This window comes from Erythrolamprus reginae, chromosome 2, assembly GCF_031021105.1.
Source record: "Erythrolamprus reginae isolate rEryReg1 chromosome 2, rEryReg1.hap1, whole genome shotgun sequence".
Taxonomy (NCBI): Eukaryota; Metazoa; Chordata; class Lepidosauria; order Squamata; family Dipsadidae; genus Erythrolamprus; species Erythrolamprus reginae.
Window position 1 is genome coordinate 301,025,746 of NC_091951.1, and position 27,923 is coordinate 301,053,668.

At 35.8% G+C, this 27,923-nt stretch overlaps 1 protein-coding gene across 4 annotated transcripts in view; it reads right to left on the bottom strand.

The window, feature by feature from the left end:
• Positions 1 to 27,923, bottom strand: part of PAM (peptidylglycine alpha-amidating monooxygenase) — a 167,171-nt gene that overhangs the window by 6,632 nt on the left and 132,616 nt on the right. For all 4 annotated transcript variants that reach the window (XM_070742973.1, XM_070742975.1, XM_070742976.1 and 1 more), the window contains 8 exons: positions 24,296 to 24,425; positions 18,663 to 18,779; positions 15,521 to 15,593; positions 14,948 to 15,158; positions 14,044 to 14,244; positions 5,840 to 5,958; positions 2,955 to 3,054; positions 683 to 736 (listed from right to left, as the gene is read on the bottom strand). In XM_070742973.1, coding sequence (XP_070599074.1) covers positions 683 to 736; positions 2,955 to 3,054; positions 5,840 to 5,958; positions 14,044 to 14,244; positions 14,948 to 15,158; positions 15,521 to 15,593; positions 18,663 to 18,779; positions 24,296 to 24,425 — 1,005 coding nt within the window. The remainder of the gene's footprint in view (positions 1 to 682; positions 737 to 2,954; positions 3,055 to 5,839; positions 5,959 to 14,043; positions 14,245 to 14,947; positions 15,159 to 15,520; positions 15,594 to 18,662; positions 18,780 to 24,295; positions 24,426 to 27,923) is intronic.

The following is a 27,923-nucleotide window of genomic DNA, read 5'->3' on the forward strand; positions in this document are numbered from 1 at the left end:
TACTCACCTTTCATGCACGTGTCTCCTACTGCTGGCTCAGTTCAATTTGTTGTCAATTAATACACCATTGTCTTCTCAGATATAGTGTTTCCAAGCCAAGCTTCCCACTTCCAAACTCAGTAGAGACTGCATAATTGCATATTTTGGAAGGGAATTCCTGTGTTGTGTGTTGAGGCTTTGCTGGCTCTGAGTTTTGCAAACCAATCCCAGGAATTGCGTAGACTAAGAACAAAGCCAACCCATCCCAATTGTTGGAAAATAACAATGGAAAGGCTGGGACAGCCAGTCTTCAAAGTACAGAGCCATACGCCAACTTTTTCTTTTGCTCTACAGCTCTACTTCATATGGAACATTTAGGGCATTGCTTGCAAAGTAGAAAGTACAAAACATTCTTGATGCTTTGGGGATGGATGTCTTCAAAGAGCATTCATGCATAAGTTACAAAACAACTGCTGACCACAGTGCTCAGAACAGTTGCCACACTCAAAGCAATTCCTATCGTAACAAGTTCCATTTCATGCCTGGGTTTTATTCCAATCTTGAAACTAAATAAACTCTCAAAACACAAAATCAGGGAAATCCAAACAGCTTCTTTCAGAATGTTTTAGCTGAAGCACTTTGCACATTACAACACAGAATCAGCACCTTGCCCTGAGCCTAAATGGCAGAAATAACAACTCACCTTTTATTTCCTGTATTTCAATCCCAGCTTTTTTAACAGACCGATGCTCCATTTCTGAAACACAGAAATTGCTTTTGACACACTGTGATGTGTATGATTCATTGAACCAGTAATGGTCACCAGTTGTGATACATAATTGATGTTGCAAGTATAAGAATGCACAGCAGCTCTAGAATAGCAGGGGTTATACTATAAGTAGTATACAGTGAGTACTACATTCCTTTCAGAATAAAAAATGAAAGGCTTTCTACCCAGAAAATCAGAAACATAAACCAAAATGTCAGCACAAAACATTTATTCTTGGCATGTAATAGGTTGGCAGATGATTTATAACAATCACAAAAATTGTGATCTGGGAATCCTTACATTTCTTTCATTCTCACCTATTTCTATTTTCAATTTTTTTTTTGTTTTATTATGCTTTAAAAAAATATAAAATGAAAAAAATGTATCTACAATTGAATTATCCCTTGATGACTTTGAGCAGAAAGATAGTGATGGAAACACTTTCAGCCAAGAACAAGTGCCAACTTCAATGACCAAATGACAGCAAATATTCCAGTGGGTACAACTTACTTAGGTTAACAAGATGTGAAAATGACACAGGAAAATGAAAATCAAACCATTTGCACAGCAGAGTGACTACGATTCTCAGCTGGCCTGTCAATGGACATTGCATGCCAGATGCTAAGGAACAACCTGGGATGAAGAGCTCTCTTTAACAAGATCATAAAGCCACAAATGGCAACACAGCATTTAATATTGCAAATCATCTTGGTGAATCTCTAAAAGAGCAAAAGTAACAATCCCCATTGGTCTTGTTTGGATTTCATTACAAGTCTAGACTCTCAGTTAGTCTAGCTCTGATGGTTCAGAGCATTACTTTTCCTTACCAACATTTCTTACCAAGAGTTATTGAAAAAAAATAGCTGTATATCAAGCACAGTTTAATTCACAGTCATTTTAGAAACATAGAAACATAGAAGACTGACGGCAGAAAAAGACCTCATGGTCCATCTAGTCTGCCCTTATATTATTTGCTGTATTTTATCTTACAATGGATATATGTTTATCCCAGGCATGTTTAAATTCAGTTACTGTGGATTTACCAACCACGTCTGCTGGAAGTTTGTTCCAAGGATCTACTACTCTTTCAGTGAAATAATATTTTCTCACGTTGCTTTTGATCTTTCCCACAACTAACTTCAGATTGTGTCCCCTTGTTCTTGTGTTCACTTTCCTATTAAAAACACTTCCCTCCTGAACCTTATTTAACCCTTTAACATATTTAAATGTTTTGATCATGTCCCCCCTTTTCCTTCTGTCCTCCAGACTATACAGATTGAGTTCATGAAGTCTTTCCTGATACGTTTTATGCTAAAGACCTTCCACCATTCTTGTAGCCCGTCTTTGGACCCGTTCAATTTTGTCAATATCTTTTTGTAGGTGAGGTCTCCAGAACTGAACACAGTATTCCAAATGTGGTCTCACCAGCGCTCTATATAAGGGGATCACAATCTCCCTCTTCCTGCTTGTTATACCTCTAGCTATGCAGCCAATCATCCTACTTGCTTTTCCTACTGCCCGACCACACTGCTCACCCATTTTGAGACTGTCAGAAATCACTACCCCTAAATCCTTCTCTTCTGACGTTTTTGCTAACACAGAACTGCCAATGCAATACTCAGATTGAGGATTCCTTTTCCCCAAGTGCATTATTTTACATTTGGAAACATTAAACTGCAGTTTCCATTGCTTTGACCCTTTAGCTAGTAAAGCTAAATCATTTACCATATTACAGACCCCTCCAGGAATATCAACCCTATTGCACACTTTAGAGTCATCGGCAAATAGGCAAACCTTCCCTACCAAACCTTCCCCTATGTCACTCACAAACCTTCCCCTATTTCACTCACATTTTATAGAGGCTTTTGAGAAATATAGGAAGCAAAAAATTATTTATTAACTAAAACTCTGGTCAGTTTATAACAATACAAATACATAATTTTAAAAACCAGTTAAAACATGACTGCATGTACAAAATAATGATAACTTTTAAAAAAATCATCTGAAAAAAAATCATTTCACAAACACCTTAACAAAATAAAGCTTTAGGAGCACAGAAATCTTTGGTTAATCCATCAAATAGTATCACAACCTTTTTACAAAAATTTTGTCCCACATGTATTGAGGCATAATGCATAGTAGCTTCAAGAATATCATCTTTTTATATGGGAATATTAATGTGTTCATAAAGCAGCAATTATCTTACTTTCTGTGGATGTGAATTTCCACACTGTGTTGGCATGAGCATCGCCAATATACACCATTCTGTCTTCTGAAGCAACAATGTCATGTGGCATCTCAAAATTCTGTGAAGGTAAATAGACAATGTATTAAATAAGGAAGCTATCGGAAATTATCCAGTAATTCAAGATGCAGAATTACAAATGCAGAGACATTTGACAGTGTTTGAACTTTTAATCATAATTTGTATAAATTGTGAAAGATTCTTTGAAGGGATGTGATTGAGGAAACAATAAAATATACTTTGCAACTATAAATGGAAGACTCTGGGGAGTCTTTATTCTTCAAAACATCCTAGATTACTTCTAAACCATCATTCTTTTGATAAGATAGATATTTGTGGCTTTTAAAAAAACACCAATGTTTGTTTCCTGTTCTCAATAATCAGAAAAACACATAGGTGGAGAAAGGAATTTATTCAAGTGCACTTGACATTTGTTTTTTAAGTTTTCAAAGCAGTTGAAAACCTAGAATACTGATTAATTTTAATCTGATGCCAGGCTGATTCTACATGCACAGTTGCAGCTACAGACAAGCTGAAAATAACAGAAAACACTATTACAATGTACTGACTTGCCCTCAGTGAAATATCTCTTTCCCTATATTAACAAATCGAATGTATTTCTTGGCCTGTGCTCTATCTCTTTGTGGCTGTAGCCTAATTAAATAAAAGCCTTTCCATATGAGCCAATAAGCCATTGTATGCTGCATAAACTGTGAGCCAGATATTGCATGTAGTATAGTTAAAGCTAAGCAGAAAAAGGAGAGTTCATTGCAATTTCCTCTTTCTTGAATTATTTTGCAGATCAAAATAAAACCAAAAAGGACCAATACATGCCTTTGAACTGTTATAGAGCATTAAGGTGTAGCTATTAGAAATATAGAAACATAGAAGATTGATGGCAGAAAAAGACCTCATGGTCTATCTAGTCTGCCCTTATACTATTTCCTGTATTTTATCTTAGGATGGATATATGTTTATCCCAGGCATGTTTAAATTCAGTTACTGTGGATTTGCCAACCATGTCTGCTGGAAGTTTGTTCCAAGCATCTACTACTCTTTCAGTAAAATAATATTTTCTCACATTGCTTCTGATCTTTCTCCAATTAACCTCAGATTGTGACCCCTTGTTCTTGTGTTCACTTTCCTATTAAAAACACTTCCCTCCTGAACCTTATTTAACCCTTTAAGATATTTAAATGTTTCATCATGTCCCCACTTTCCCTTCTGCCCTCCAGATTATACAGATTGAGTTCATTAAATCTTTCCTGATGCTTAAGACCTTCCAACATTTTTATGCTTACGACCTTCCACCATTTTTGTAGCCCGTCTTTGGAACTGTTCAATTTTATCAATATCTTTTATTAATTTCTATTCTGTATTTTCATATTTCTAATTCTATATTTCATGTAAATCATATCTATAAATCTCAAATAAATAAGGCAATAACATCAAGTCAAGTCCAGTAACAGAATATAAACCCCTAATTTCAAAATGTATTAATGCATGTCCTGTTAGTTTTACAATACAGTGTTCCCTTGATTTTCGCGGGTTCGAACTTCGCGAATAGCCTATACCACGGTTTTTCAAAAAAATATTAATTAAAAAATACTTTGCGGGGTTTTTTTCTATCCAATGGTTTTTCCCACCCAATGACGTCATATGTCATCGCCAAACTAATAATTTTTGCAAATAAATAACCAAAAAAAAATTATTGTTAATAAATAATTATGTTTATAAATATCAGGATCACTAAGTGTCTTATTCAACAGTGAGTACCAGTAATAATGGTGAGTAAATGGTTGCTAAGGGAATGGGAAATGGTAATTTAGGGGTTTAAAGTGTTAATGGATGGCTTGTGATACTGTCCATAGCCAAAAATGGTGTATTTACTTCCGCTTCTGTACTTCGCGGAAATTCGACTTTCGCGGGCGGTCTCAGAACGCATCCCCCGCGGAAATCGAGGGAACACTGTACACTATTAAGATTATTGTAATTCTGATCCAGAAATCAGAATTCTATACAGATAGCTTTTCTTTCTTGGGACATATTTTTCTCTCTACCTGGCATTCTTGCTTTCAGGTTTTTCTAATAGTGTTTCATCATTCACTATCCACAGGAATTTGCTGAACCTTGGTAGACACAGATTAATGAAGCTGTTTCATCAATTAATTTAAATTAATTAATTCTAGTTTTGGAAAATTGAACTAAAAAATAAAAAGGGCAATCCAAAAACTGCAAAACTATCTGTTTCCCGTTCAGCAACTAAGCATGCTTTCAGAATTTGGCAAATAAAATTATTGAATTCACTATTCCCCCACATCGAAGAACATCCAAAATTCTTAGGAGAACTCTAAATGTAATCAAGTCTTCAGTGCATTAGATTTAAGGAAACATCTTCTGCAACAATTGATACAGTCCAATGGACCACTTACTGCTCATGTAAATCTTTAAAGGAGAAACGTATGCTTATTTATTATTGGCTATTGCCACATTATTATTAAAATAGTATTGCAGTAGTTTGTCTTGCATGATAATTTTTTTGGCTGAACTCCTTTAATAAATAATTCCAAATAGTTTTTTTCTGAAACATCAAATTCCATGCGTTGTTAGTTAAACATTTTAGAATTAAGTACCAGACTGCAGTGAAATGTTATTCAGTGATATTTTCTAATATGAGAATTCCATTACATGAATTAGAAGAAAAATTCCATAAACAATTATTTTAAAAAGTATCTACGTGGGATTTTTCATAATGAAATTTGAAATGTGCACAAAATGTAGCAAAGAAAAAAAAAGAGCATTTGTGCATTTTTAATAATACCAAGTCAAGTTTCACAATGTGTTACCTTTCTAAGTGGAATGAACGTGTCAATGATTTCTCCAGTTGAAAAGTTCATCACAAATGCTTGTACTGGCTCCCTGTCTCCAGGGTAAGGCTTTCCATTAACTGCATACAGGAGGCCACCTATAAACATACATTCGTATTTTAATATATGCATGTAACGAAAGGTTTATTATTTCTTACAATCCAGTCTAAGCACAACAATACACAATTGAGAAAAGTCACACATCCATATTATTCCTGTTTTCTTTCCCCCAATGCTCAATTCCATGTCGAAAGCCATCGGTGATTGTTTTTACTATTGCTCACTTTAAATTCTAAGAACAAGGAGAATCCATCTTGGCCCACTCTGCAGATTTTGGAGGAAATAAAATCCCTTTTTTTATTATCTAAGGGAAAGTACAAAAAAATAAAAACATGCTTTGCAATTTGGCTGATCTCCTATTATACTGGAAGGGGCAAACTGACAAATTGCATGTCCATTTTGTTTGAAATGCTGATAAAATGCTAGGATTCTCCTTATAGGGACCCGAATGTCAGAAAGAGACATGAAGCAAATGTTCTCTTAGTTGCAAAAATCAAACCACAATGTTTCTAAAATCAGCAAGCCACGTATTGCAGAATGCTTCACTATTCTGCAACCAAGTTTGGGTTTCAGAACTGCAGAGCTGTGAAGTTGTTTCTGTCTGACATACCAGTAATCTTTTTTTGAGAATGTACTCTTAAAATCAACTAAGCTACCAATAGATATGAGATTGCTTTGCAATTGTGAATTAATAGCAACAATCTTGTACCATCATACAAATATTACGGTAATCCTTTAACCTATGACTATTAGACAATAATTAACACACCTCGTAAAGTACAAGTAAGATAATCTTTACGGAGAAAAATAAATTGGAAACAGATTAATTGCTGTAACAGGATATTTATTATTAAAATGTACACATCACACATCTGTCATATTGTCTAGGGTCTTAACTAGCATGAATAGACATTCCCAACCTTTTTTTTTTTTTGGCCTTTCCAGAGGTTTAAAGAGCTTCTTGAATATCAATGAAAACTAGGAACGGAATCTTTTACATTGTCCCAAGAAATGTTACAGTTCTATTAGGTTCCTTATACTTTTTCTCTTTAGGATTCTCTTTAGGATTCTGCCGCATGAATCCCAGCGACCAGTTAGGTCCCACAAAATTGGCCTTCTCTGGGTCCCGTCGACTAAACAATGTTGTCTGGTGGGACCCAGGGGAAGAGCCTTCTCTGTGGTGGCCCCAACCCTCTGGAACCAGCTCCCCCCAGAGATTAGGATAGCCCCCACCCTCCTAGCCTTTCGTAAACTTCTTAAAACCCACCTCTGCCGTCAAGCATGGGGAAATTGAGACATCTCCCCCTGGCCTATATAATTTATGCATGGTATGTTTGTGTGTTTGTCTTGTTTTTTAAATAAGGGGTTTTTAATATTAGATTTGTGATACATTGTTTTTTATTATTGTTGTGAGCCGTCCCGAGTCTGCGGAGAGGGGGCAGCATACAAATCTAATCAATCAATAAATAAAATAATTAATAAATAAATTCAGGGTATCATTTACGTTTTGTAAATGGATAATGTTTGATTCAGAGATACTGATAAAACAGTGTTGTAATGGGTTTACAGAAACAGTTCTAAAATAGTAGAAGCAAGCACTTCACAAACAATATGCTCCAGTATAAAGGATGGACTGGAACCTAGACTGAGGTAAAACTAATACCCTTCCAAGTCCCCCTCCCCAACGTTTCAATTTTTAACAGAGTTTATTTTTCATTAAATTGACAAAACAAAACAGGTTTCCAGTAAAGCACTATCATTAAGAACCTGGTCAGAGTCTAAATCAAGATAAGCCCATTGAACATAAGAGGGCAGCCTTGTCACAATGTGTTCTTACAGTAGGGTAAGTGACTGATAAAATTTGTGGCAAGATATTTTCTAGAAATAAGTACTGTATATAAATGGCCTAAAATTCTTCATGGGATTCAATGATTATTCTAAGTTCCTACCATAGCATCCTTTTAAACCTATTAGTCTTATAGGGATCGTAGGTAGGTAAGGACATAGATAACAAAATATAATAAAATCCAGCCATGTCAATGAAATATACTTAGGTAAATAAAATAATGCTTCATTGTATATATTAATACTAAGGTTAGGAACCAAAATTGATATTTAAAATTAGATAAGAAAAACAAATATTAATTTTAAGTGAATTTTAATTTTTTATCCTCAGTATATTAACCTGCAGTATAGTAACAATGTAAAAATAAATTGTACTCTATAATCTAATAATCTAAAGTATAAATGTTATAATTGCTAATTCATTCATATAGGACTAAAGTATTATAGAACAAATATGAAGACGCTTACGTATGTAGATCATAAGTTGTTTGCACACATTTATAACTTTCGGTAACTTATTAAGCTCAAGGTCTTTCTCATTTTATATAAGTAAATTAGTATAAGATTCCTCAGCCTGACTTGGAATATGCAACAACAAAAGAAAAACTGAATTTTCTTCAATATCATTATAGAAAGTAAAGTGCAGAATAGGTTGGAGACTAGGTTGATTCAACTGAAACATCAACACAAGGTCAGATTCAACCAGGTATGGAAACCAGAAATTAAATCTCTTATTTAAAAATAGAAAGGAAGCTATTGAACCCCAAGAAAAAAAAACTTTTGTTGAAATAGGGATCGTTGATGTCATCAGCTGGTTTCTACCCAGAGTAGTTGGATTGTACTTGGATAAATGCTAGGAGAAGGTTTCTTTCAAATGATATTCAATATGTAGGAGGCTAAATATCTATTCGCTGATAACTCTCTTTAGCCTAAATAAATTTGAGTATGGAGACGTATTACATGTTTGTAGTATGTCTCCCTTGAAAAAACAGCATTCTGGTATCTATTCTTGACCTTTGGAGAGAAATCTGTATTTATAGATGATTTTTGCTTCTTTGTTAGATAACTATTAAGACCTATTAAGGAAAGATCTCAAATGAAGAGATAAAATCATCTGTCTTAACAGAAAAACAATCACCCTAAACTTTAAGTCATAAAACGATTAAATAATCAGGTAAAAGGTAAGGTAAGGATTTTATTCTGCTAGTGATAGCTGACTTTATGGAGTGGTACCCATCTCCATTTCAAGGCCATTTAGGCAGTGCTGTCCAAAAACTATTGTGGTCATGTGACCAGCATGACAACACACTGCAGAGTGGAAACACAGAGTGCTGTTACCTCCCCATCAAAGTGCTACATTTTTATTTATTTGCATTTGCATGCTTTAGAACTGCTAAGTTGGCAAGAGCAGGGGCATGTAACAAGAGTTCACCTCATCGTGCAGCACTTGAATCTTGAACCTGAGCTGTCCGCTGTCCAGCCAACAAGCCCAGTGTCTAACTGCTGAGCCATCACACCAGCTAATCAATCTGTAGCTGCAATAGCAATATGGTATGAATCTTATATATTGATGTTTAAGAATTGGCTAGAAAAAAAAATATCTCTCTCTCATTACTATTTTTTCTTACAGCCAAACATGATTTACAATTTGCAACTTAGCTTTTAAATATTATTTATTCATTAATTCATTCATTCAGTTAGTTAGTTAGTTAGTTGAACAAGTATAGGATTGTAGTTAGTATAAGCATAACGTAAGTAGTAAGTAATGATGAAAGAAGATAATAGGACAGTAGGACAGGGACAGTAGGCGCAATGGTGCGCTTATGCACGCCCCTTGAGGAATTAGTAAAATGGCTAATTTTAATTAAGTTCCTCCATTGCTCAAGTCCCATTGCCCTACATTCCACTGGAGTCAGACCTGCAATTTACATTAGAAAAATATCAGATAGTCCTTGTCTTACAACAGATTGTTTAGTGACAATTGAAAGTTAAAATGGCACTAAAATTAGTACCATATGACTGTTTTCCAGAGTTACAACCTTTGCAACATCCCCATGATCATGTGACCAAAATTCAGATGCTTGTCAACTGGTTTACACTTATGACCATTGCTGTATCCCAAGGTCATGTGATCCCCAAGGTCATGTGATCCTCTTCTCCTGGCGGGGCCCAGGAAAAGAGCCTTCTCTGTGGCGGCCCCGGCCCTCTGGAACCAACTCCCCCCAGAGATTAGAACTGCCCCTACCCTCCTTGCCTTTCGTAAGCTACTCAAAACCCACCTCTGCCGCCAGGCATGGGGGAATTAAGACCTCTTCCCCCCCCCCCCTAGGCTGATATAACTGTATGTATGGTATGTTTGTACGTATGTTGGTTTTATACATTTAGGGGTTTTAAGTTAGTTTTTAGTATTGGATTTTTTACTGTATATTGTTCATGTATATTGTTCATGACTGTTGTTCGCCGCCCCGAGTTTTCGGAGAGGGGCGGCATATAAATCCAATAAATTGAATTGAATTGAAATTGAATTGAATTCTGTGACTTCTGACAAGCAAAGTCAATGGGGGAGGCAGATTCGCTTAACAACCAAGTTACTAACTTATCAACTGCAGAGATTCACTTAACAAATGCAGAAAGAAATGTCATAAAATAGGGCAAAACTCACTTAATAAATGTCTCACTTAGCAACAAAAATTTCAATCATCTTGTGCAATCATCTTGTGCAATTTAGTCTTTCTGTCCTGACGCATTCCCACAGCAGTATATTTCTTTGGTATTTCTACTAAACCAGGCTAAACAAAATATAAGGACCAGGCTAAAAAACTAAAGGTACTGTATTTAATTTATTTAGGATAGGTTAAAACCTGATTACTTGACCTGCATTTAGTAATTTTACACTTCTATCACATTACAATTTTGTAAATCAGCAGGAGCTTTTGAGGGGCCTCTGATGGCTACACCTAAGACTAGGGAAGAGAGGCACAGATTATGCAAGTTTCTCTTTTGGTAAATGCAACATTTAGTATATCTCAAACTAAACTAGAATTATTTTCCAAACATATTGAAACACTATTTGATTTTGATCAGGAGTTTTAATATACATCTTTATTACTTGTTTCAATTAATACATTTAGGTTTATACTGTTTACCTGTGAACCTGCAAATGTTTTAAGTACTGAATTTAATTAAGGCTGAGTTTCAGAAGAAATGGTCTGGATTTTGTTAGGAGCAGCACTTCTATTTATTAAAGCAGTTCAACTTTTACAGGCTTCTACATGTTTTGTGAAAAAAAGAGCTTGTGGCTTTAAGAAATTTAAGAAAGAACTCTGTTGAAAAGACAGAAGACAACTTTTAAAAAATAGCTGTGTCTCCTAGTATATTCTTAGGCAAATCCTGTCATTTCTCTTACCAAAAATATTGTCAATTTCTTTATCTTACTCTTTGAAATAAATCATGCATTAGAGAGATATTTCAAATCAGGTCAATATCCTGAAACGTGTCTCAGAGTAGACACTGCACCATTATCCATAGAACATTTAGATGAAAAGTACCAATTTGTAATACAGACAAATAATGAAGATAACAGTGGCAAGATCTGAATATGACAAAGGTCAAGCAAGATAAATGAGTTTTGCAAGTATTTGTAAAAAACTTCAATGAAGCATATTAGAAGCAATAATGAATAGCCAACTGTCTTAAAAGGGAAACAGCAAGTCAGGGTAGTTAAAGTAACATTCTGTGAATGGTCCAGTCGAATAAAGTTTGCTAAAGGAAACATTCTAATTATAATATAATACTGTATAAGATATCCTCAAGCAGACTTGACTCCTAGGGACTGCTTCCATGCAGTTTTCTTGGTAACGTTACAAAGAAGGTTTATTATTTGCCTTCTTCAGAGTTGTTTTGTATTTATTTGTATTATTTTTATTTAGCAGTCTACCTACAGCTCTGAAATCTCCAGTGGTCTCCCACCAAGAACATAGGGCCTTATAGAATATCTTTTAAATCTCCCAGAAGTCTATGATTACCTCTATTAAAACAATTGAAGGCAAAAACTCTGAATGCAAATAGCTTGGCACAATGTGAGAATCATGCTGCTATCTTCTGTATTTCCATGGTTTTACAGATAACTCCAAATTCCATCATTAGTTAAGTGAAACCAGCATGCTCGCTAACTATCACACATCTGGGACAAAACTCAGCCAGACTGCATTCTGCTAGCTAAGAAAATGTAAAGTCAAAGCAGTGACCTGCATGGATGATGATCAATGTCACAGAAACTATGAGAAAAATGACAGCTCCTTTCAAAAAATGAAAATGCTGCTCAAATGGCAAAGCTAAAAAAAAGACAAGTTAGCACTAAAGAACTATAGAAAAAACAATAAATGATGCAAGCATGCATTCTGTGAAGCACAGCTGTAAAGATATTGAAAATAACAATGACTTTACAAATGAGAAAACAGAGGAGTGTTTGGACTACTGAATAACAAAGGAAGAATGAGTTTGCAAATTGCATCTTAAAAAGTATTTGATATGGATTGAGAAAGACCCATGCTTCCTGTTTTAATGTGAACCAAGCATTCTCAGTTCAAACCTCATATGGCTGGGGGTTTTGGGGGTAACATAAATAGGAGACATTCTGTTTTGCCTTGAGTAAGTAGTGATAAGGTGTTATATAAAAACAGAAATGAATGCATACTTTCGCATGTTCATTATAAAAGATATGGGACCGATACTGAAAATAGCAGCTCATTTTCAAATAAAAATAAATATGCAAAGAATTGAGGCTGGTACTGGTAAAAACCTACTCAGCAATGATAAAACCTTCTTCAAAAATAAGAAAAACTGAAGCAAAGTTATACTAATAGTGTGGTGTGTGTGAGAGAGAGAGGGGGGGGAGGGAGGGGGAGAGAGAGAGAGAGGTTAAAGCAACTGCCTTACAGGCAGACTCCCCAGGTTCAAATCCAGGGGCTGAGAGGCAAAAAGGAAGCAGTATGCTCCCTCCGATATTTAGATAGGCCAGGGTGATTCGACAAGAAAAAAACCCCATATAACTCTTTCCTAGTACAAGCTGAGAGAAGGAGACACTGTGGTCTAGAGGTTAAAGCTACTGCTTTACAGGTAGACTCCCCAGGTTCAAATCCCAGTAAGGGTATCGCTAGCTGGTGAGAGCAAAATAGCTTGAAATAGATCTATACTAGTCTCCCTTCCTTTTCATTATCAGCAAAAATATGTTACACATGCACACCCGGTGTTTTCCTAAAAATAAGATTGTCTTATATTTTTTTGAATCCTAAAATAAGACTCATTGTCATGCCAGAAATCAGCAACCTATGGCTCTAATCTAGAGCCACATGTGGCTCTCTCATCCTTCTGTTGCAGCTCTCTTGTCACCAGTCGGCTCCACAATTGATAGGGCTTTCAGATAGGACAGGTAGAGGAAAAAGGATGCCATGCTAGGTGGAGATTCTATGGTGAGAGAACTAGAGGGCTCCAGAATTGAATGGGGGGCTTCCAGTTAGGACCTTGGTGGCTTTTTGAGTGTTTAAGGTTGCTGATCCTGGTCATGGGCTTCTCTAAGTATGCCCATGTTACTCCAACACTCCGCAGTCTGCACTGGTTGCCTATCAGTTTCAGGTCACAATTCAAAGTGTTGGTTATGACCTATAAAGCCCTACATGGCATTGGACAAGAATATCTTCGGGACCGCCTTCTGCCGCACGAATCCCAGCGACAGGTTAGGTCCCACAGAGTGGGCCTTCTCTGGGTCCCATCGACTAAACAATGTCGTCTGGTGGGACCCAGGGGAAGAGCCTTCTCTGTGGTGGCTCCGACCCTCTGGAACCAGCTCCCCCCAGAGATTAGGATTGCCCCCACCCTCCTTGCCTTTTGGAAACTCCTTAAAACCTACCTCTGCCGTCAGGCATGGGGGAATTGAAACATCTTCCCCTTGCCCATGTAGTTTCTGTGTATGATTCGATTGTGTGCTTGTTTTTTATATATTGGGGTTTCTTTTAGATTTTTTAACCTAAAAGTGTAATTTAGATTGCTAAATATTAGATTTGTTACTATGTATTGTTTACCATTGTTGTGAGCCGCCCTGAGTCTGCGGAGAGGGGCGGCATATAAATCTAATCTAATCTAATCTATGCAAAAGGAAAATCTGCTTGTGTTGACAATAATTAAAAATTTAATTTTTAAAAAACTGCAGAGAAAAAAATATTAAAGAGCCAGAGAGACCAAGGGAAGAGATAATCAATGCAACATTTTTATATATTTACCTGGAGTGTAAGCAACTGCAAAAACCTCTCTTCCAAATGATGGATGTCTGATCTCTCTCACAAATTTGCCTGTTTCTGGCTTAAAACATTGAATCCGACCATTCTCTCTGTCTGCTGCACATAACTGACCAAAGTCAGAAGCAAGAGTTAAGCTGTGAGGGATGGTGAACTGGCCCGGTTTAGCATGGCCTACAGAAGCCTCTGAAAGAAGAAATATTCATTTTAAATATGACAAAACTAAAGCCACTATTAATAATTAAATTTGAAGAAAAATCAAGTGAAGAAAAAATATGAATCTCTTCTGCAACCACTGCAACTTCATATTTATTAACATATATAATTAAGCATCCTTTTCCTTTGTTCTTGGGTTAGTGACTAAATTTACAAAAATGTACGTGAATAATTAAAATATATCTTTAAAAAAATCCAAATATCTAAATGATTAAAATAAGGTTTAATAATTTTCCACCATACACATGAGTTTATACTGATAAATCCTATTTATAGGTTTGTAGATACTCAGAATGGAGATGGTATCTCAACAATGGAACTTCTTATCCATTTAAACTATCAATTGTACATTTAAGTTCCTTATAAAATAAGAATGTCTTAATATTAGAAATATATTATAAAATACTTAACAGTTGACTCTAAAAACCTTAAATCAGTATTTATCAGCCTTAGCAACTTTAAGATGTGTTCAAATTGTCTAGGAATTTGGAGTGTTGAAGTCTGCATATCTTAAATTTGCTATAGTTGAGAAACACTGCCTTATACTCATAGAGCTTTGATTACAATCAAACTTAGAGGGAAAGGGGATGGCAAAATCTGGATTTTATCTTGTATATACATTGTTGTAGCCATTCTCCAAGGTGAAAAAAAGAATTAACTTTCTATCCTATACCTTCTCCCCACTGCATGACAAATATTCCATTTGGAGAGAACTGAACAATACGACTATTGCAGTAGCCGTCGGACACATAAATATTCCCAGTCGCTGGATCCACTGCCACATCAGTGGGTTGGCAGAAGTGATAGTTGTCGCTTCCAGGTTGCAAAGCTCTCCCTAAAGTCAGCAAAGGAGATTCCGCACCATTTGATGCCAGTTTGAACACCTAACAACGTAAAAGAATAAAGAGCTTCAGTTAAGTGAGACTAATACAAAAATGCTATAGCTTACAGGAAGATCAAACATTTGACCTGGAGAATATATCTTTCTTTAGAGAACAGCTGTATAGACATTAATATTTATGAGATCATTACACAAATCCACTGTAAGAGTTGGATTCACAGTTTGGGTTTTGTTTTGTATAAAAGTCAACCTTTGGGTTGATTGTGTTTTACCCAAACAGTAAAAAATGACAAATATTTTCCACAGACCACAATAGACTAAATAAAATACTATACCAAAAGTGTTAGAGGCAGAAAGACAGTAGATTCAGATTTTCTTGCTAATATAGAAACTATTTCTTCATACCTGGTGAAGAGCCACATCTGTCACCCAGTAGTTACCGTTATTATCTATACTCAAGCCATGAGGTAAATAAAACCTGAGAATAAACAAAAGTAATATCAATTAGGAAGAAAGCAGCATAGTTTTGTTTAGTTGTTTAGTTCAGCTGTTTAGATATTCTAAGAGGTGGAACTAATGTTACATTATTTTGAGAGAAGTGTTACAGCAATCAAAATTTGCAGCCCGCCCCCTTTTTTCTACTTAGTTCACCCATTTTTAACATTGAACCTGTGACAGATAGAAAAGGTCAGGTCCATACATTAACGACCAATTAAACCTATAAATTCAATCTATTTATTGCTAATTATGCCTATGCAACAGTTAGCATCTACTTAGATTTAGATAATGGTCAGCAGAATTCAAGTGGGGTCAGATTTAATTTCAGATTCTAGGTTGATCTCACTTTTAACTCCGCTACCATGTTCTGTCACTTCTTCTCTTACAACTTGTCATTTGCTCAGAATGGCATAGGGCAGTGATGGTGAACCTTTTTTGCTCGGGTGCCAAAAGAATGCATACTTGCATGTGCCCACACCCATAATGCAATGTCCTCCCTGGTGCATGCACACACAACCCTCTGCACTGCCTCCCCCCCGCCCACATGTCTGCAGGCCTCACTGAAGCTCTGGACTTCCGGTAGGTTTGGCTGTTTTTCACCCTCCCTAGGCTTCAGGAAACCCTCCGGGACCTCCCACTTTTTACTATCCACAGGCTCCGGAGGATTTCCTGAAGCCTGGGGAAGGTGAAAAATGGCCCAATGGGCCTACTGGAAGTCTGAAGGCTTCAGTGAGGCTTGCACACAGAATGGGATGGGAGTGCAAGGGGGCTGTGCACACATGCGTGGGCGAAGGGCATTGCATTATGGGTGTGGATATGCATGCACATGCTATTGTGTGCACGTACTTTTGGCACACAAGCAAAAAAAAAAAAGGTTCACCATCACTTGTCTAGATGATCTCCAAGGTCTCTTCCATCTGTGTTATTCTGTATTCTATAATTTGTAAGTACGTAATTGATTTCATTTAGTGTCAACATGATGCTGCAATTATTATACTTCAAAAATGATAATCAGATAAAGGTCACTAGGAAAGAGAGCATTCCATCCTGGTTACAATAGGTGCAAGCACAGATATTTTCTTTCCATACAATTGATGGGTGAAAAGAAACAGCCAACATGTCAGGGATTTGTTTAATCCAGTGATTTTTGACCTTTTTTGAGCCACGGCACATGTTTTACATTTACAAAACCATGGGGCACATTGAGGGGGGGGGGCAGCTAAAAAAATATTGCACAAAAAAATTCTCTCTCTTCCTCTCCCTTTCGCTCTATTTCTCTCTCCCTCTTTCTCTCCCTTCCTCTTTTTTCTCTCTCTCCATCCCTTTCTTTCTCTCTTTCTTCTTTCCTCTTTTTTGCTTTCTTTCTCTCTCCCTCCCTCCCTCTATGTCTTTCTCTCTCCCACCTTCCCTCCCTCTCTTTCTCTCTCTCTCTCTTGCTTTCTTTCTCTCTCTTGCTCTCTCTCTTGCTTTCTTTCTCTCTTGTTCTCTTTCTCTCTCTTGCTTTCTCTCTCTTGCTTGCTTTCTCTCTTGTTTGCTTTCTCTTTCTCTCTCTCTCTCTCTCTCTCTCTCTCTTTTCTTTCTCTGAGCTTCGCGGCACACCTGACCATATTAGTGTGCCATGGCACACTGGTTGAAAAACAATGGTTTAATCCACAAACACATTACTGAAACTAACCTAGTAAACTCTCAACAGGAATTAACCAGTCAGCCTCTTGCTCCTAAACCCACAGCTGGTCTGGAAGCATATTGAATTTGACTATATCGAACTGCTGAATTATGTCACAAACATTATTTTATGGACAAAAAAAAGTCACCCTGTTTATCAGAAATGTTTTCTTCCTCTAGTCCCTCTAATATATTAGATTCACTGAGAATATGCAAAAGAAGCAGGAAATATTTCTATATAAACTAACTGATGGAAGTCATTCTCCCTTTGAATAAATACTGTATTTGAACCTTTTAATTTGGGTTATTAGAAGAAACAAATGATTTATGAAAGTTTAATCCTCTGCAGATATTCATCTTGCAAAAGCATTGAATTAATTATTTTATGAAAATGTGCAAAAAGTATGCAAAGATCCTCAACAATTTCCCAATACATCTGCATTCCTTCAGAGTTGACAATCAATGTTCCCTGGATAATAAAAGCATATTCAGCAAAACGTGTATAGATTTCATTGAAGCTGAAAGTCCTGGTAAGATAGGATTCTTAATCATGGAGAAGTCCTGTATATGTATTCAGCTTAAAATTCCCTAATGAATCATAACTGACAGTGGAGAAAGCTTTGCAAAGATGATGGACATGCAATAACATTCAGGATAATTTGCAGGAATTATTTCACTAAAACCTACTTTGAACCCTGATGCATGCAGACTGAAACTAGGAGAGAACACTGCATGTAAAGAAAAGTCAATCTTGTCACAATCTTTATCTCAAAAATTCTATTCAGATTTGACGCTGTGACAAATCATGTCACTCAAGCATAAGAATGTTTTGCAATTGCACACTGTTTACAGGATGCATGAAAACAAATACGTATCTATAGGGAATACAGAAGAGAAACAATGCTACTTTGCTTACTAGAGTGATCTAGGATAAATGATCACATCTATTTCATGCCTAGAAGGAATATTTGAGATATGGGAGAAAAGTGATTTTTGCACCACATTGAAGCAAAAAAATAAGAATACAGGATGACTTTCAATCCCATCCCATAGTACTTAATTAAGTGATAGAAGTACATCCACCTCACATAATATTTACAGCCAGACATTTGGCAAAGCCTTTGTGTCTTGGCTTTTCTCTTCAAGATAGATATCGTTTAAGATAGACTATATATTTTTTTTATTTTTGATTGGAGTTGTATTCATATGGATCAATAAACTATCAGTGGAGCCAAAAATAAAAATTATTTCAAAATACACCAGCCAAATTGAAGAAATTTCAGCACAAAAATAAATTAGTATACACAAAATAAAGCAGAATTAATCACGAACCGATCAAACATACATCAAAGTTGTGTGGGTGGGTTTTTTTAAAAGAGCTTACATATTTCTTCCTGTGGAATGAAGAATTGTTGAAGTACTAGGCTCTACTACAAGAATGGTATTTTCCATAATTGGTCCAAGTCCTTTTTGTTGATAAACATAGCTACTGTTGAACGAACTAAAGTTAAAAAAAAAGAAGAGAGAAATATATATTAACATACAATTGCCTTCTTAAATGTCGTTTTGTTGGAGCACATTTTAGTTAACATGAATTAGAATTCTGCCCTCGAATATTAACATTTGGCCGTTCACTACTGTGTCTCCAGTAAAAAGATATTTTGTTACTGGCTATGTTCAACATAGTGTTCATTTTAGAAATATCAAAGTAAATATGGAATCAACTCCCCCCACAGATTCGCATTGCCCTCACCCTCCTTGCCTTTCATAAGAATTTAAAAACGTATTTATGCCGCCAGGCTTGGGGTCACTTGACACCAGCCTTTGGCCAGTGAATGTGTAAGATGTTTGTAGTGTGTATTTTGATTGTTTGATTTTTTAAAACATTTAGCTTTCTAAAATATTTTAATTTAATTATTTATGTTAATTGGATTTAGATATAAAATAGAATAGAATAGAATTTTATTGGCCAAGTGTGATTGGACACACAAGGGATTTGTCTTGGTGCATATGCTCACAGCGTACATAAAAGAAAAAGATACATTTGTCAAGAATCATGTTTGTCATAGGGGTCAAATAAGCAATGAAGAAACAATCAATATTAATAAAAATCTTAGGATATGTTTTATATACTGTGTGTTTTTTTAAAAATGTGAGCTGCCCCAAGTCCATGGAGAGGGGCAGCACATAAGTCCAATAAACAAACAAAAAAACATACAAACAAACATGCCAGTAAATCTGTGAGCATACTATAGTACATTGTAATAATTTAAAGTATGTCTATCAGGGTCAAAGACCAAACACCCCATAAGGTCTCAATTGACCTCACAATCCCTTTAATGTTTTCCTCTATCTGCTTCTTTTAAAACTTTTTTCCTATCTCAGACTCTTTAATAACTATTTCTCACTAGGTTTTTTTTTAAAGAGGCCTTGATATTCTGAGCTTGGCTGATTGCTTGCAGACATTTCATTACCCAACTAGGTAACACTATTGGTGTCTGATAATAGCTATGGTAGAAAGCCAGGAAGATAGCTTTTCAAGGTTGACATCCAGTATCTTGCTTCTTTCAGGAACTTTTCATGTTTCATCCTACAAGTCTTTCTATTAACAGCATATATGTCTTCCTCCATTAAAGATATATACTGATGTGACTCAGAGCTTACATTTAAAATATGTATACATTTCAACTTTGTATTACAATATTGTCAGCATAAGTATCACCTTTATGGGAACAACTGTCTAGTAACAATCTTCTTTGAAGGCTTTTTCATGACTTTTCAAATATTATATCAAATACAACAAAAAGTCATGAAAAAGCCTTCAGAGTAGGTTCTTACTAGACACTAGATGCATACATAAATACACTTACAGAAAGCAAATATGAAACTTAAAGCTGTATATTCTTTTTCCCTCCCTCCTCTACTTTCTACATCAAAATACTTACTTGCACCTTAGATACAGTAATCTTTAAGTATTTCAATCTATTTTAAACTAGAGTTAAAATTAGTTTGAAAATTCTACTAGGATCATTATGACTTATATTTATTTATTGGATTTGTATGCCGCCCCTCTCCGTAGACTCGTATACTTGATGTAACACACTCATGCCATTATGCCCAGAAAAATTATTAATTATATGTGACTATATTTTCCTATAATTGTAAATAGTCTTTTGATATAAGCATTGGGCATTGATTGAAGTACAGCATTATGGGCATAGTATTATTCTGTCTCGTATATTTATAACTAAAACGCTAGAATGCGAAAACAAAATACAAACAACTAAAATTGCATGTAAAGTAATACTGTAGGAATAAGAAACATTTTTCTTACTTTCTCCTTACAGAAGCAATCCACAACATAGTAATTAAGAAAAATCCACAGGAGCTGAACAACTGCAGTTATTCTACATAAATTAATTGACTTTAAGTATATTTTTATTATTATATAATTAGATCAACATTCTTTTTTATGAAAACCCTTCTGAAAAAATGCTTAAAAATGACATTAACAAATCCAGGGCACAAATTCCATATAAATTCAAGAGCACCAGATTTATCAAGTTCATCTCTGAAGTTGTGTGACTGAATAATTTCAGTTTTATTTTTTTAACAATGAATGTTTTCTGGAAAGCCATGAAAGAGAGCTGGGAGAGAAGAGCAAAGCAGTATAAACTTTTAAGGTATTGAGAGATAAAAGAAACTGGATTTAATCTTTATTAACTTAAATAGCATCAGATCCTTTCTAAGTAAGACTAAACTTAGATTTAATAACAGCATATTAAATATATTTTATTTATATACAGTCTTATTACAGGGAAAAATCCAGGTGGGTTTTTTTTAGACATACTATTAATACACCATCAAGATGGATAACAAGGTTACAAACTGAATTTGCAGACTTGAGGCATGTTCCAAAAACATTTGTTCATCTGTTATTTGGCAGGATTTTCTTCAAGTTGCTATCTCATCAGAATAAAGGAAAATGGTCAAGCAAAAGAGCATGCACTCCCAAAGGCAGCAATTTAAAGAACAGATTGCTTTGTAAATTTGTCAGTGGCTTAACTTGTTTGGGGCAGAATACTGATATAGATACACAGTACCAGATCCTGATCATAGAACTCTATGGATAATACTAAATGAAGTTGCCTAATATTTTCAAGCAGCTGCTACATTTACTTGTAGAGATTCTCAGCTTTTTATGTTCATGTATTATTAATATATTGCTGCCATTTTGTATTCTGCCTGAAGCACTGATAATCTGTTTGTATCTTTCCTGTTGTATGATGGGGAAGCAATCAACCACAAAGAATGAAGTGAATTCCTAAGGCTAATAATTGAGTACTTCTATGACTGATAAAGAACAATTAATAACTGTGCATTAATTTTCTGATTATGTGCATATTTTTAGTCAAGCTGTTAATGAAGGCCAACTCTCAAGGGGGAAAGGGAAACTATTCCATATGACAATAAACATTATTTCTCCTATGTTATTGCCTTCCTCTTATTGGTAATGCGCTCTTATTAAAAAAATTATTTGCAAATCTCTTGAGGGAGTCTCATGTAGAAATAAATGTACAAAACTGTTTTATTTTCACTTATTACTATTTTATGCTTTGTTGAAAAGGTAACTATGAGTTATTTCTAATATCTTGATCTATCTGAAATAAAAATGCCATTCTTGACAAATAGTGCTATACACATGCCATCGAAGAATCACATGATCATCAGGCAAATATAAACAAAAATATTTGCTTATTTATTCTGGGTTTTGAGATGTTCAGATTAACACTATCAGTTCAGAGAGGCTGGTTGTTTGAAGACAGGTCGACAAGGAAAACCAAAGCTCCAATAAGGATATTTTAGAATAAAATAAAAATAAATCATGGAGAATCGGAATTAAGGTCTGTTCATTCATGAAGCTCACTTAGTAATTTTGAGCCAGTTACACTTTCTGAACCAATCAAGTGTCACGCTGAATATTGCTAGCCCCAGAGACATTTAGTAATTAAAGAGTTAACTGTGTGTGTGCCTTATTAAGATCCTCCTATTATGATGTAATATCCTGCCAAATCTAACATCACTTCCTTCTTCTTCATCCTAAAAACTCCATTCTCCTTTTTACCTCTATCATGTGAAGACATATTTGTTGTGTTGTCCCTCGAGACATGTTTTATTTTTCTACTTTTATAATAAAAGAAATCTTGTTTTGAACAAATGACTAAAGGCTTCATCTATCGCCTCCGCGGGGTTAATGTTCTAATGGACATTGATCACTTACAAACCGCGACATCAAGCAACCTTATTATTTGGGGACAATGTTCAGTGGGAGTCCTTGAATTTTAAAAGGAACATAAACGGAGACAACAAAGAAAGTAAGTACATTGGTAATGAGCATCCATCTATTCTCTTACAACTTATAAATCATTCATTAAAATTATCTATCATGCTTTTTCTACATTTAAGCAGCACAATCCTGATTTAGTGTCTGTTACTACATGATTTTACTCAGGGGTGGATTGCTATTACTGCTGCTACCGGTGCATTGTGCGCATAGCTTCGGTTGTCTTGCATGCATGCATGTGTTATGTGTACACGTCCCCAGCATGTTTTTGCTTCTGTGCATGTGTAGGAAGCAAAAACACACCGAAATCTTGTGAGGGGACGTGTAAAATATCCCCAAAATCTCACGAGATTTTGCGTCTGTGCATGCACATGAAGCAAAACATTCAGAAAATTGAAGAAAAAAGTTGGCGGTGTCCAAAGGACTGCCAATGAAGTGGTCATACGCAAATTGCACAATGGTGGCTGCTACCAGTGCGCAGTTGCCTATCGCACTGGTAGCAACCCACTTACTGGCTTTACTACATGGATGTAGTCCTTGGTTTATTATCTTTTCTACATGGCAAGTTTTGCATTATTTGCGTAACTTTACAGTTTAAACACAAATTTGTAATGCTATTATGCCTAGCAAGTGTTCTGCCGGCGTGTCTCAACCGCCCGTAATTACAGGGTAATTAGTCCAGGAAGACACACACCACACGATAAAAGGAAAACCCAAAAGCTTTTATAAACAGAAAAACAGAAACAGCTCCCTTTTTAAATGTCAAAGGGATTTTCTGGTACACACAAGGCACAGGTTAAATGCAGTCCAATTGCTCACCCAATAACTGGGAAATTGAGTCCAATTCTAAAGTCCAGAGAGTCCACACACACAATCCTGAACAGCAAAAACCACAATCTTGACAAAACAATGAATCAGATAAACTGCCATGAGGCTAAAACACCAGGCTGCACTTTTATCTGTAGCACTAATTACAGCAGCCCCACCCAACCACAGGTGGCCTCATTTTCTCTTGTAATAATCCTTCAGTTGCTGTCTCCTATGCATCACTCTACGCATGCATGGATGTGTCATTAATTCTTGTTCAGAATCCAGGGATGATACAGATGACTGATCTCCTCCTGGGCTGTCTGCCAAACTCCCCTCTTCCCTGTCACTCACGCTTCCTTGGTCAGAGGAGACTTCGTCGGCAGATTCTACTAGGAGCAAAACAGGCCTGCGGCATGTGGATGTCTCCCCCATATCCACCTCCACATTCCTTGGGGCAGGAGCTGGGCCAGAGCTAACCACAACTGTGAGTTTACTTAACTTATTTTTCAAAATGTTTTAAAGGATTTGGAATATGTGATCTCAGGAATGTTCAAATCCCTTTTCTCAGTTTTCACTACCAATGACTACCATTACTTCCACAGTAACAAAAAAAAATCCCATTAAAGAAAAAAAGAAATGAAAGATGGACATCATACCCTTTTTTCTTGATGTATTCAAATTAACAGCCTGAAACCTGATTAATGAAAAATCTTGTCCTTTTAATGTACTTCAAATAAAATCACCTGCTTAAGCAGCTGATATAACTTGATCTCACACACGAAGAGACAGAAAAGAGTGAGATTTATGGGTAAACATGACAGCATTAAAGATATATATATATGGAGAGAGTTAGGTTTGCTTACTTTGCATCCCACACATGGTCACCTCTGTGAAAGATTACTAAATTGTTATTAGGATCCAGGGCCAACCCAGAAACTTGGCCTAGTTTGAGGGTTATGCCTGGCCAGTCAGCTACTTCTTCTATCTTTAAACCTGAAAAAAAAAATCAGCAAGGAATATATTTATTCTATACATTATGATAATGTATGTGCTTCTTACAAACTTGTACAGGTAGTCCTTGACTTACGATCATGCGTTTAACAATGGACCAGGGTTAAAAATGCCTTGGGAAACATAATTTACAACCCACCTCCAAATTACAATTGCTGCACCACTTCCAAAGTCACCTGATCATAATTCAGGCTCTTGGAAATTGGTTTGCATTTAAAAATAGCTGCAGTGGCTTCTAGCTCACGTGATGGCAACTAGATTCCAGCTGGATTATGACAAGCAAAGTCAATTGGGGATGCTGGATTTGCCTTACGACAGTGTGATTCTGTTACCGATCTTGTGAGTCACTAAAAAGGGGTAAAAATGGACATAAATCGAGCCCAGTGACATGATGATTTGCTTTATGACCACAGCAACTCATGACGGAAATTTAAGTCTCAGCTGTGATCATTAAGTTGAGGACTACCTGTACTTTTGCATGCAATGTTAGAATGCATATAGTGCAGGGGTGGGTTCTAACTTACCTCGCTGCCAGTTTGCTTCCGCTCATGTATGCACTGTGCCGAAAAAATAAAAATAAATCTCCCCCCTCCAAGAAAGAAAATTCAATTCAATTCAATTCAATTTATTAGATTTGTATGCCGCCCCTCTCCGAAGACTCGGAAAAGCTGAGAAAAAGATTGTGATGCATGCACAGTGCCAGAAATTTGTCTTCTGTGCATGCTCAGAAGACAAAAAAATAAGAAAAAAATTCAAAATATATATATAAAAATTTATTTTTTATTTTTTTAAAAGATGGAAGCTTCCATGGACCGGCATCAACCGAACCGGTTCCATGACATCATCATGACATCACCAGCGGGCTGCTACCAGTTCAGGTGAACCGGAAGAAATCCACATCTGATATAGTGTAATAATTACAACCTCAAATTTTAAATGATTTTCTAGACCAGTTATTTCAACCTTTTTTGAGCTGCGGCACATTTTTACATGTACAAAATCATGGGGCACATTGAGCGGGGGGGAAGGGGGGGGCTTAAAAAGTTTGGACAAAAAAATTATCTCTCTCTCTTCCTCCCTTTCGTTCTATTTCTCTCCCTCTTTCTCTCTCTTCCTTCCTTCCCCTCTCTGTCCATCCCTCTTTCTTTCTCCCTTCCTTCCTCTCTTTTTTGCTCTCTTTCTATCTCTCCCTCCTTCCCTGCCTCTCTTTCTCGCTCTTTCTCTCTTTCTCTCTTTCTTTCTTTCTCTCTCTCTCTTTCTCTCTCTCTCTTTCTTTCTTTCTCTCTCTCTCTTTCTTTCTTTCTCTCTCTTGCTTTCTTTCTCCCTCTGTCTTTCTTTCTCTCTCTCTTGCTTTCTTTCTCTCTCTGTCTTTCTTTCTTTCTCTCTCTCTCTTTCTCTCTCTTGCTGAGCTTCGCGGCACACCTGACCATGTCTCGCGGCACACTAGTGTGCCACGGCACACTGGTTGAAAAACACTGTTCTAGACAACCATAATGGCGTAATACTCAGGCTGGTGAGTGGCCAAAACTCTGCAAACCATAAGGGGGTTATATAACTTCAATGAATGAACCTGAAAAGTAATTTTTTTTTTTTTAAGTCTCAGCATAGATCCCTCAGGCACTTTCCCCAGCAGTTTCCAAAAGCATGAAAACTATATCTTGTTTTAGAAGCTTAATGTAAAATGAACTCATCTCAATCTTCTTACTATATCATCTATGCTGTAAATGCCAATATTTCAATATTCCAATAAGTGAGCTGTCAGTAGCAATATGCCTGCCTACGACAGAGGGAGACAGCAATTGCTCATTCCATCAATTTGGCAGGAATAGCAGCAGCCACAACTTGATGACTCCCCCTCAGACTCATTTCCAAACAGTCTATAATAACTGTATAAAAATTATGCTGAATTTTATTCATGTTTCCATCCTCTTCCTACTCCCACTTTCACACAAGAGTTTCTTGTTTGAAACCCTGAATATACAGAATGAAAACAAGTCCATGTATGTTTGTGCAAAAAAGTGATTTCAGTAGAACACTTCCAAATATGCATGCTTCAATTAGTATTCCTTTGATTGCTTGGTTAATGCCGTATATTTCAGGATTCTGGATTTTTAAAAAGTTATTGAACTTACTATTCTTTGGAAAACCTTAGCAACAAAAGTACGAATAGTGTTTTCTACTTACAAACCAAAATAAAAATAAACTTTTCATAAGAATAAAGCAACAAACATAATGCATTTATACTAATTTTAAAATAAGTTCCAAATATTTGAAGGAAATATATCCAAGTAAATCAGTCCAAGAATGCAATGGAATTTTTTATATTTACAAGTAATTTATTTACAACATTTGTTAACCAATGCAATGAAGTGCAAACAATCACGATGCATTATGATTGTGTTGCAATTGATTGCATTGGTTAATATATGTATATATGTATGTATTTACAGTGTGTATGTATGTATGCACATACATAGATACACATACAAACAAGCACACACAGTATATTCATTCCATGAATGACTGTACTAGATATTGGATGTCTGCTAAATGCAGACAACCTGGCAGGAATATCTCAAAATTATATCAGTACAATTAATAAATTCTAATCTGCAATAATTACATTTAAATGATAGAAACAATAGACTAGATATTTTTTCATTAGTCATCATGCCTAACAAGGATAGAAGGTTTAAATAAAATGTTGTGAATATTTATGTAACATAAGATATAACATAAAACTTTCAAATATTGTATGTAATTTGTGATCTTATTTGTGATAACAGTAAAAAAAATATCACCAATTACATACTCACAATCTGAGTATATCAGGTATTTCATACATCTGAAACTCTTATGTTATATAAACATTCACAACATTATTTCCCCCAAATAATTACACTTGCTTTTCAATAGAACAGTGATGCCTACCCATTCCTTTTTATATATAATCTGAGAAAATTCCTTCAGGTAACAAAAAGGCAGTGCTGTTTTTAATCAAGAGTACAAATGTTGCCTCTGAATTATATACATCCAAAATAGGAGGCAAGCTATGGCTTCAGAAATTGTAAATAACAGAATAACAGAGTTGGAGGGGACCTTGGAGGTCTTCTAGTCTAAATCTCTGCTCAACCAAGAGATCATATATCATTTCAGGCAAATGGCTGTGCAGTCTCCTTTTAAAAGCCTCAGTAATGGAGCCATCATAAGTTTTGAAGGAAACCGCTCCACTGATTTATTGTTCTCAATGTCAGGAAATTTCTTCAAAGTTTTAGGTTGCTTTTCTCCTTAAGAAACTAAGCAAATAAATAAATAACTAATTAAATAAAGCAGAACTTTTTGCTCTCTTTATTTTTGTATTTTTGGGTTTAGCTGCAGCTCTTAGTCTTATATTGGGAAATGGTAGAAAAATCAATATAACTTTTCTAATCAGGAAAAAGAGTTGCTGTTTCATACATTTCCTTCCTCTGATTTATGCTA